This window comes from Buceros rhinoceros, unplaced genomic scaffold (genome assembly GCF_000710305.1).
Source record: "Buceros rhinoceros silvestris isolate BGI_N320 unplaced genomic scaffold, ASM71030v1 scaffold14428, whole genome shotgun sequence".
NCBI classification, from domain to species: Eukaryota; Metazoa; Chordata; class Aves; order Bucerotiformes; family Bucerotidae; genus Buceros; species Buceros rhinoceros.
Window position 1 is genome coordinate 25,265 of NW_010426430.1, and position 10,727 is coordinate 35,991.

A 10,727-nucleotide genomic window follows, 5' to 3' on the forward strand; every position below is an offset into this window, starting at 1 on the left:
TGCCCCTTGTCTTCACAAGGCACTTCAAAACATCCTCTTGGTTGTGTTTTGACACAGCAGTGTCAGAAGTGGGCCGAACCGGTGAGCCTGCCTGCTGTGTGTTTCTACCGTTACAGGACACCCCACTGCTGGCTCACTCCACCAGCGCCCCAGTTCCTCTACAGCCGCGGGTCGCTGCCCTACCACTCCGTTTGCCGTGAGCACCTATCTGGAGAGTTACTTATTCCTGAGGTGTCTGCACAGGGTATAAAATCTTTGTCTTCACTACTGAAAGCCTCATTACAAAATGGCTCGTTACAGGTTGCAGGGGTGGGACAACACCTTCCACACTTGGGACATCTCACAGCACCTGCTGTTTAAGACTACAGGGCTCCCCTGTTCGAGGAGAAATTGGTGCAGTACTTCCTCTGCCTCTAATCCACTCTGTGCTGTGCCAGACGTTCACCTGCATTTTTTTTTTTTGGCACATACCCTAAAGAAAGTTCTTACGGAAGCTTCCCCGCCACTTGATGGCCTTGGCTAGTGAGTTACGGGCAAGCGAGACTGATAGCTGTATCTGTAAGCAACACGTGGAGAAAAGGGGAATCGGTGTAAATGTGCCATCCCTCTTAGCACCCAAATTGCGCTGGTAGCCAAATACTAAACATAGCCAGAGGAGTTAAGACACTTCCCACATCTTCCAATCTTTGCCAGGAATGTCAGAGGGAAAACACACCTCTCCTTGAACAACTCCACTCAAGTATTTTTTCACCTAGGTACTGTTTTATGGCAGACAAACCAATGGTGCAGGCTGAGCATTAACACACTGAGATGGAGATCAGAAGGCTTCTCATCACCAAGAAGAGTGAAGTTCTTGAGTGGCTTTACAGCAGAAATTACAGGGTAGAGAACCTGGTGAACTTTAAGCTAGAGCTCGGTTCCTTAGGATTGTTTGACAGGCTGTCCATCCCACTGTACCAACCTTCACCCTCCAGACAAAGATTTCAACTACGTTCTCATGGCAAGGTTTCCAAAGGCCGATGACTTCCCACTTCTCTGGGGAGAATGACCGATTTTCTGGGTCTATTGTGAGAGCCCCTAATCCATTTCCTTCAAGAAAATGTCCAGAAGAATTTGTCCTCTTACCAAGATGGAAGGAGAGTGACATTGGAAAGCTTAGAAGTTGTTACTGAAGGGAATTCTTGCACTTGGGACAACTCGAGTAGAATTTCAGGATGCAATGTTTTGCAGCCTTACCTTCGGTCCTGGGAGGCCCTGGAGACCCTGTGTTTGGGATGAGAGACAAGATATGAGCAATATTCAGGGATATGATTAAAACTCAGGTATCACGGTTCCGTGTGCAGTATAGAGCTTTCGCTTTCTGTCACACTGAGGGCACAAGTGCTTACCCCAAAGGCCTCTTTATCTGTGTGAGGGGCACTTCATGTACTGTTCTCATCTGGTAATGAGGAGGCTCTCGCCAAGAACAACCTGGCGCTGGGCCAGGCTTGCTATTAAGACCATTTCTGCAGCTGATCCCTTTAATCCCATCCATCCCATCTTGCTATGGTCTTCCCTTTCATCTCAGACTAACATAACCTTCTCCCTTTACCTACCCGGCCCATCGCAGCTCTGACCTACCCTGGGGGCTGGTTTTGGAAGTGATACTAAGCACATTCCTGTTTCAATGCTGCAATGTTTCTGGCTGTTTTCTCCACCCACAGTCTCCCCAGCCACTTCCCACTCTATCCTCATTCCCAGTGCAAGGCTTCTCAGGAGAATTGCTCAAAACTTACTGGAGGTCCTGGTGGGCCTTGGGGTCCAGGGGGGCCAGATATCTAGAAAACAATGCAAGAGAAGTCACTGTCATCTGCTGCCCTCAGAGGTGAAGGGGAGCTGCTCAGAGGGGAGGCAGGGCACAGAGTGCAGCAGAGCTCTGCTGGAGTTGGGAACTGGGACCCCTGCTAAGCACTGCATTAGGAAGAGCCAGCAATCCAGGACAGAGCAGCCGAGAAGCAGCAGCAGGACTCTGGGGAGGATTATGCAGCAGATATTTAGGAGGGGGGAAAGCAGTGACCTTTTTTCCCCAGAAAAAGGTCCACTTGCACTACTCCACCACCATTCCTGCAAAGAGGCACGAGGTCAACAGCCAGCAGCTGTTTCAGAAGATAGGGCAGAAGGTGGCTGGCTCCACACATGCAGAAGAGTGTATTGGTAGCCTGCGGAACTCCTTGCTGCAGGGCACTACAAAAGCCAGGGGTGAGCTTCGAGGGGAGAAATTCAAGAACGCAAAATCTATTGAAAAATACATATATGTAGATACATGCAAGTATTGTTCAGGAAATCACTGCAAATGCCGAGCAAAACATTTGCTGTGCTTTCCATGATCTTCTCTTCTTCCCTAGGCACTTATTATTGACTCCTTGTCATGAGCTAGATTGTTCCTAAGGGAAAAGTAGGGCATCAGGAGCTAGAGGTGGCTGGCAATTCAGTCCCACAAGACGGAGTTTGCTGTCCTCAGTGAAGGGTGTCTCATAAGAGGGTGGGGTGTGCTGGTTTTCAGCTCTGCTGCCAAATCATCCCTCCCCTCCTGCTGAGATTGCAGAAGGAAAATGAGAAAGGTGACCTACCGATTCTCCTGGATTTCCTTTGTCTCCACGCTCCCCAGGCTCACCCTTCTCTCCCTGCACACAACAACAGACCCTGTCATCACCAGCTGCACTCCAGAGCCATCAGAAGTCACCTGTGAACCACCCATGTGCTGGCAAGCCACAGCTCCCCAAAGGAGAACTGTGGGGGGAGTGGGAACATACCACAGTGTCACAAACAGGTCACCCGTGGCTCTCCTGCGCCTCTGCTTCCAGAGGAGGCACTCTATAGACAGGGAGGCCTCCACGAGTGGTGTCTCGTGGCTGTGCAAGGGGAGTGCCATAGGGCTTTGCTTGCCTTTCCCCAACCGCAGCCTGACTCCTCACTACTGCACTACAGGCTCTAAAGGAGGGAGCACGGCAAGCAGGTCGGCAGCAGTGCCGTGGTGCCAGCAAAGGAGGCATCTCGGCTGACTCAGCCACGCAGCCACTGCGGGAGCTGCCAGAGCCAGCCCCTCCAGACAGCAACAGGAGCTGACACTCAGCTGGCCCCCAGCCTGCTGCTGGAGACCTGAGGGACATTCAATGACACCTAAGCCCCTAACTAAGGGATGCTCCCGAGATACTCAGCACTTTGGGAAGTGAACCCCTGTGTGTTGCTCTGCGCTGTTTTCTCTTTGCCAAGAAGGAAAGAGCAGTCTGTCTTTTTCACTCTTACTGTCAGTCCTGGAAGTCCAATGGGACCTGGCAATCCTGATGGTCCTGGCATCCCTTGGTCACCTCGTTCACCTTTCTCTCCAGTGGGGCCATCAAGACCCTATGGATCAAGAAAGATTTGTGGATTTTTTTCAAGACTAAGTCAGGCAGGCATATGAGACATAACTGCAAGAGCTGAGACTGGCTCCGGTCATTCCAAGAACACAGTGAAAACCCCAGACAACCATCAGGTGCCCAGGGAAACACAAGGCTTCACTAGTACCGAAACGGGATGTGCAAGTGCCTGAACATCCTCCTGTCATTGTGGATGTGCCAGTGCCCAGGGCAGGGATGGGGGACTGCTTTCCTGCCTCCGAGTTCTGCTCGTGATTATGCAGTTTGCTGGAGTCTGTGCTAGAAATCACTCCCCAGTATCCAGCTGTTATGACAGCCAGAGTTTTACCCTGGTAATCTTGTAGAAAGGCAGAAACTCATTGCCTAAAACCCCCTTGACTAGTGCTGAGGACACAGAAGTTGTGGCAGACTGAAGCTGTGAGAGTGGGCACTCTGCCCCAGTTAGTGGCAGGGATGTGAGGGGTTACCCCATGCAGCTGCCCTCCTAGGATTCAGCTGTGCTGGTACCGCGGCTGCCTTGCTCACAGTCAGACCTCCTTGCTTTTGGTGCCATTTCAGCTTAAGCAATGTGCCAGGCAGCAAGCAGAGGAAGTGACACACTGCCCTGAGAGCAGGGCAGGCAGCTGGGGACAGCCGCTCCAGCAAGATGGACAACACATCTGCCAGAGGGCCAACACCTCGCTTCGGTGTTGTCACGTTTCATACAGCAGGGATGAGATAGATGCTGCCAGCAGCCACAAATCCCAGGGCCTTGCCCCGTCACCGGCGTGGCCAGCAGTACTCTGGGAGGCTTTGATTTACTCACTGGTGAACCGGCTTGCCCTGGCTCTCCTTTATTGCCCTTTTCTCCCGGGACCCCAACATGGCCTGGCTCCCCCTTTATTCCAGGTGGTCCATCTTTTCCTGGCAGCCCTTGAGGGCCGGGGGTGCCCACGTCTCCAGGCTTGCCGCGTGGTCCCTAAAAGAAATCCACACAACACTGCAGAGCCTCTCCCTGAGGTGGAATATACTGAGTCCGGATCAGAGCTCTGAAGGAAAGAGCCATCCACAGAGGCACCGCGTCTTACCTTTTCTCCGTCATGGCCTGGAGGACCTGGCAAGCCAATTTCGCCCTGAAACACAGAGTTGTTACTTTGGCAGTTTGAAAGCAGCTGTTCCGACTCCTCCTGTGTGGCACTATGATGATGAAGGGCCGGCAGTACAGAAATAGTCTGCGGGGACTCTGGTAACTAATAATCACAATAAAAAAAAGCGTGGAAACCCCCGTGGAAACAACACCTCGTGTGACTGCCTAAGAATTCCACCAGTCTTGTTTATCCTGACTGAGGGTTCACAGCCCCAGTGCTGTAACATGGTCCCCACGCTGAGGACAGTTCCCATAAAGGCGATGGCAAGTTAAAAGGATCCTTCATCTGTCAGATAAGGCGTTATCATTGTGGGAAAAGAGATTTTCAGCGTATCACGCATGAGGAGGAGTGGTCGAGGCCAGCAGGGGGAATAGGAGCATGGGGGTGGGGGTGGAATTCAGCCTGGACTGCTCCTGTGTTTCCCTTAGCTCTCAACAAATACCTTCTGTCCTGGTGGCCCTGGAGGTCCAGCCACACCCGGAAGTCCTGGGGGTCCCTGGATAAAGAAAAATTCGTTTTCAGATTATCAACAGGGCTTTGATTTTTGAGTTTCAAAACCAAACGGCTCGTCTGAGTTTAAGTGGAAATTGCAGGGGAATTTTCCCAGGGACTTCTAAAATTGTATTTGCTTGGGAAGCCGAGCACTGGAGAGCCCTGAGTGAGCAGCGGGCCAGCCCAGAGTGAGCTGGATGTCTGTGTTTCCATTTTCATGGAAGAAAATTTAAACGATCTCAGCTCTTTGCTCCTGGAAGTGGGAAGAACTTCACAAGGTTTTCCTTTCCTATCTACAAAAGTATCTTTTTAGAACGGAGATCATAGGAAACACTGTATTTAGATCCCATGTTTAAGCAGAGACCAATGGCCCCAGTATTTTGAGCAGATTTCCTGGTCAGTCTTGGCAGTTACTACTTTAAGGAGACCTGGGGAGCAGTTTGGCCCAGCAACTGATGCTACTTACCCCTCTGCTTCCCTGACATACTGCACTGTAAAATTCCACCCTTTTTCCTAGCCAGGTTTCTTGTTCTGAGAAGCAAAAAATACAGGAACACTTTCCCCCTTATCTTGGCTCAAAATAACTGCTTGGCCTCTCTTTGTCTTCTGTCCTTCTGTTTGAAAGGATTGATTGTGTACAGGATTGTTCAGCCAAGTTATACTCATCAATGGTGAAAATATGTCCTCTTCTCCCATCACAGAAGGGGTCCACCACAGACTGCCAGGTACAAGGGTTCTTGCAGGGCACCCAAGGCCTCCTCCTTTTCTACTTCAGTCAGCCCCCCGTGCTCAACCCTGCCCCTTCTGAGCACTCCCTGTTCTGAGCAGCATCTATTACCTCTTAAAACAGAGGAATAAAGGGCCTGATTAGAATTCAAGGGCCAAGATCAGAAGGCAAGACAAGCTCTTCCTTCAGCCGTCAGCTGCCCCAACTTTAGCTTCCAACAGTAACGGCCAGATGTTAGATCTGCACCTAAATTGCCAGGCCATCTGCCTAGGATGGCATGTGGCTGTTTGCTTAAAACCACAAAATGAAGGAAAATGCTGGGAACTCACCATCAAGGCCAAAGTTCGTATTTCCTAGAAAAAAAGAGAAGTAAACCCAAATAAATAAAAGGAAAACAGCCATTACAAAACTCAGCTTTTTCCTGGAGGTATGTTGTTTTCCACTAACGTAACTCTGGGCCAAATGAGGAAGGAGCCTACAAAGTGAACAAACCCCCCAAATCCCAGCTCTGAGTCCCAAGGAGCGGTCTCTGTACGACTTCCCCTTTTCCCAAGCAGAACCAGGCTAACTCAGAGCCAGGCGTAGCCGCTCGCTCGCTGCACATCATTAGCGCACACTTCTGAGGAAGCTTTGCAGCCCTTTTATTCACCATCTACCCCAAGTCAAGGGCCAGTCCTGAGGGGATTCACATGATCTCTACATCCACCAGTGTCAATACATCAACTAAACAAGGTGCACAAGTATTTACCAAAACACTGTACGCAGCGAGCTGCGGCAGGAAGGGGACTATGGAACAACTGAGGACTTCCTTTTGCTGCTTCTGCTGAGGAAGCAGATCTACATCATTCCTGTTTTTCTGCACGTCCTGAGAATCAGTAAAGCCCCAACAGTCTCCTTGTGGGACAGGAGGAGAGTTGCTCACCTGGAGAGCTTCACTGATGTTACCGTCATAGTCCATCATTTCATCCTTCCCAGGCTCTCCTTTGGGGCCCTGCAAAACACCAGCTCTTCAGCCAAGGCTTGGGGGTTGCTTGTCCCATGGGCTACTCAGAGCCGTTGTTCACCCTGAGAAGGGGGGCTCGGAGGGGCCTGTTTAATAAGTGAAAAACTGGAGGCTTATAAAACAAAGCTTATTAAACAAAAATTGCCATTTTTATAGAGGAAACACTACAGGAGCGTAGCCAAACAAGCCCCGATCACCATGCCATGACCATCAAAGCTGGCAGGTAAGTGGTGACATTGAGGCCAGAATCCAGGAACTGGATTGGCTGACTGATTGTCAGACTTCGGCATGCACCAAACACCCTCCTGCTGCCCTTTGCTGCTATGCCAAGGGCCTGAGTTCAGACTGGGATGTCCAAACTCACCTCCTCCTACAAACAAGACGAGCATTCACCCTGAGGTGCCTCAGAAGACTCTTTTCCCCCCTAAGGCAGGGGCATCCTGTGATGAGAGTGTGGGGTGGAGAAATGGCCTGTCTCAAACTTAGCCATTGCCCAGCTACAAACGCTTTTAGTGATGGTGAGAACATCTGTCAAGAAAGATCGTCAGTGTGGTCCCACTATCCTTAGGCTCCTTTGAAGGGACAAAACTCTTCAAGTGTTAGTGAAGGGACACCTACCCTTGGGCCCATGGGTCCCTGGTCTCCCGGTGAACCAGGTTCTCCCTGTAACAAGAAGAACCTGCTGTTAGCAAAGGCCATCCCTCCACGAGCTCAAACTTCAGGAATCATTGTTCTCTGCTGTACCAGGCTGGGTCTAGACAGCTTAATTTTAAAATGCTTCTTTTCAGCCAAGTTTTGTACGTACAGAAACAAGCTTGCAGCTCCTGAACCTGGAGCTGGGTTGTGCAGAAGCACTCCCTACCTTTTCTCCCCGTGACCCTGCAGCACCAGGCCGGCCAATGTCACCAGCTTCTCCCTGAGAGAATGAGAAAGGGATGGGTTTGTATCGCATGGAGAGGGTGTGACTCCCCTGCTGGCTTTGCATTTCCAGGAGGAAGAACTGCACCAGCCAAGCACCTCTGCTGTGCCCCCTTCTCCTTGTGTAACCCAAATCACCTGCTGAGGCTTCATATCAGGTGCCCTTCTACCCAGTGCAGAGGGAGTTTTCAGTGTGAAGGAAAGCGCCCAGTTCAGACCCAAAGCACACAGGAGGGCTGTTCCCAGAACATCTGGGTCAGGACCTCAGATTTAAGCGTTCTTGGTGTCCTCGGCCAAGGGGCAGGATTTTACTGCTGCTGCTCCTTGAGGAGGTAGAGGAGGAAGGGGAGAGGAGACCTGGAGGGCCTCCATCCCACCTCCCCATGGCCAGCCCGCCTCAGATACTACAGGTACTGGGGACTGTCATTGATTTGTAGTGATTGGTTTCTCACAGAGCCTAGAGGGGAGTTATTTGAGCACAAGGAGGGTATTTTCCTCCTAGAAAACAATTCTAGCAGGATTCTCTCACCTTCAGCATTTCAAACAACAGAACTGAAACATACTGCAGAACCTGACAACCCTTCAGAGGTGGGCACAGATGAACGCAAACTTTGCCCCTTCCTACACATCTTATGCTGGGCCTCACAACACACAACACACTGGAGGAAAAAAACCCACTCACTTTTGGTCCAGGGGGCCCAGGCAGACCTGGAGGGCCAGGTTCTCCTTTACCTCCCACCAAGGCATTCTCAGCATTTCCTTTCTCTCCCTGATTACAAGGGAAAACAAGCCATGTGTCACAGTTAAGTCTCCCCAGGGGGCCCAGGCAGACCTGGAGGGCCAGGTTCTCCTTTACCTCCCACCAAGGCATTCTCAGCATTTCCTTTCTCGCCCTGTTTACAAGGGAAAACAAGCCATGTGTCACAGTTCAGTCTCCCCATCTCTATAATTTCACTTGCCAAACTATCAGCTTCTGGAGACTGGGCCCAAGGCAAGGTCCATCATCCGGCTTTTGATAGCCCAGAAATGTCATTGCTTCAGAGCCACCAGCTGTCCAGGAACCAGGACAATACAGTTCTGCCTGGGGGCTGGCTCCTCCTCGAGCCGTGCCAGCAGTCACAGCTATCCCCATCCCTTTGGCTGCAGCGCTGTGGCTGCTGAGCCCTTATTCCCCATATAAAGCTGTCTGTGGTCAGTCCTCATCCCCTGGCCCCCAGTTTGAACACGACTCTTTTCTTCTACTGCTGAAACTGAGTGGATAAAACCACCTGGCGAGGGCTTTTTTTGGTATGCCTCCCTCAGGAGCTGTAGTGGTCAGCCAGCCAGCCAGCCCTGCAGAGCACAGGCTTTTGCACAGAGAAGACACAAGGGCAGTAACAGGAAAGTTTTGCTTGCAACAAGCTGTGATTATATCCTCATCCTCCCTGAAATGGCCACTGTCATTCAGTGCACTGTCCCCTTTCCCAAAGGAAAAGCACCCTGTAAAAGTCTAGCTTGAAAGGTGTGATTTCCATCCACATCTCAGAGCACAGGGAAGCAGCAGCAGTTTCGGAGCGTAGCTCTAGCTGAGCTGCCTGGGTCTCTCTGAGCACAAGGCTACTCGTCCAACTCGGAGCACAGCAGTGCAGCTCCCCAAAAGCCCACCTCCTCCTCATGGAGCAGGAGGAAGGCTGAAATGCCATGTTACTTCTGAGGACATGCTTTTAAAGGGGAAGTACTGGACTACAGCCTCCCCCACCCTGCATGAAGGCACAGAGCTCCTCACAAAAAGGCATCCTTTGTGTGACCCCATCACCTCCCTGGCTGGGGCTGACAACCAGCTGAGCTCATGGGCAGAACATGCTGCTGTACGCTGTGACAGCGACCTCAGAATGCATGAGCTGGGCACAGGAGGGAGGAAGAAAAGGAGACGAGAGTGGCCCCCCTCAGAAAATCAGAGATGATACAAACCTTCATGCCAGGGAGCCCAGGAAGCCCAGGGTCACCAGCTCTTCCCTTCTCACCCTGTTGGCAAAACAGACACGGTAGGGCTGACTCTGCAGGCTCTCCATCCTGAAGGAGCACCTCCTGGCTTCAAATCCTCTTCACAGGAGGGAGGAAGAAAAGGAGACGAGAGTGGCCCCCCTCAGAAAATCAGAGATGATACAAACCTTCATGCCAGGGAGCCCAGGAAGCCCAGGGTCACCAGCTCTTCCCTTCTCACCCTGTTGGCAAAACAGACACGGTAGGGCTGACTCTGCAGGCTCTCCATCCTGAAGGAGCACCTCCTGGCTTCAAATCCTCTTTCCCTTCATTTAGGCATAGACAAGGCATCCTCCAGCAGTACCTGCTCAGGATGGTGAATGTTTTCTCCTGTCCTTTTGACTATCTCTGCACGTCATTGCCATTTCTCGCCAAAGGAAGGAGAGAGGGAAAGGGATCCGTGATCCCCCCGTGCATCTTCCCTGTCGCTCTGGTCTGCTAAACCCTTCTCCCAGTCCTTCAGCACAGGCTCCCCCCACTCCACACACCCAGAGAAGTTTTTGCCCAGGGCAAATCTGATTTGGAGATCAGGACTTTCTCCACGCCCTGATAAGAGTTCAGCTCTTTTCACAGAACCTGTCCACTGCTTGAGCCCATCCCCGTTTTCACACCTCCTCATTACGCTGTGAATTGCACCACTTTGCTTTGGTAGAGATCTCACAACAAACGTTCTCACACCTCTCCCAAGGGGCATTTCTTGTTCCTGTTCCCTAACTCCAAATCCCAGTCTCACCATGTCTTAAAAAGCAGCAGTGAAGTGTCTCAGTTAGCAGCCAAGCTCTGGGACACGTTCTGGTGGTGAAGAGCAGTGAAAACAGGAGAGGCAAAATGGCAAAGACAGAAGACGGTGGAGCAAAACGATGCCTGGAGAGCAAAGCCTGCAGGCTGAGCTGTGTGAGGCACCATGGCGTGTGGAGGATGCCACGGGGCAGTGAGCAGTGAAGGGCATCCGGCATTCACTTGGTGAAGTCACTTTGCTTAGTTCACCATGGCACCTGGGTCACCATTTGAATACTGCAGCTCAACTAGTGGTCTTCCTG

At 51.4% G+C, this 10,727-nt stretch overlaps 1 protein-coding gene across 1 annotated transcript in view; it reads right to left on the reverse strand.

Annotated features, from left to right (window-relative positions):
- Window positions 1–10,727, reverse strand: part of COL13A1 (collagen, type XIII, alpha 1) — a gene marked incomplete at both ends in the record, with an annotated part of 58,637 nt that overhangs the window by 14,824 nt on the left and 33,086 nt on the right. Inside the window, 13 exons of the mRNA XM_010141504.1 lie at window positions 1,237–1,263; window positions 1,776–1,817; window positions 2,610–2,663; window positions 3,286–3,384; window positions 4,204–4,356; window positions 4,466–4,510; window positions 4,968–5,021; window positions 6,074–6,097; window positions 6,667–6,735; window positions 7,366–7,410; window positions 7,610–7,663; window positions 8,348–8,434; window positions 9,816–9,869. Coding sequence (XP_010139806.1) covers window positions 1,237–1,263; window positions 1,776–1,817; window positions 2,610–2,663; window positions 3,286–3,384; window positions 4,204–4,356; window positions 4,466–4,510; window positions 4,968–5,021; window positions 6,074–6,097; window positions 6,667–6,735; window positions 7,366–7,410; window positions 7,610–7,663; window positions 8,348–8,434; window positions 9,816–9,869 — 807 coding nt within the window. The remainder of the gene's footprint in view (window positions 1–1,236; window positions 1,264–1,775; window positions 1,818–2,609; window positions 2,664–3,285; window positions 3,385–4,203; window positions 4,357–4,465; window positions 4,511–4,967; window positions 5,022–6,073; window positions 6,098–6,666; window positions 6,736–7,365; window positions 7,411–7,609; window positions 7,664–8,347; window positions 8,435–9,815; window positions 9,870–10,727) is intronic.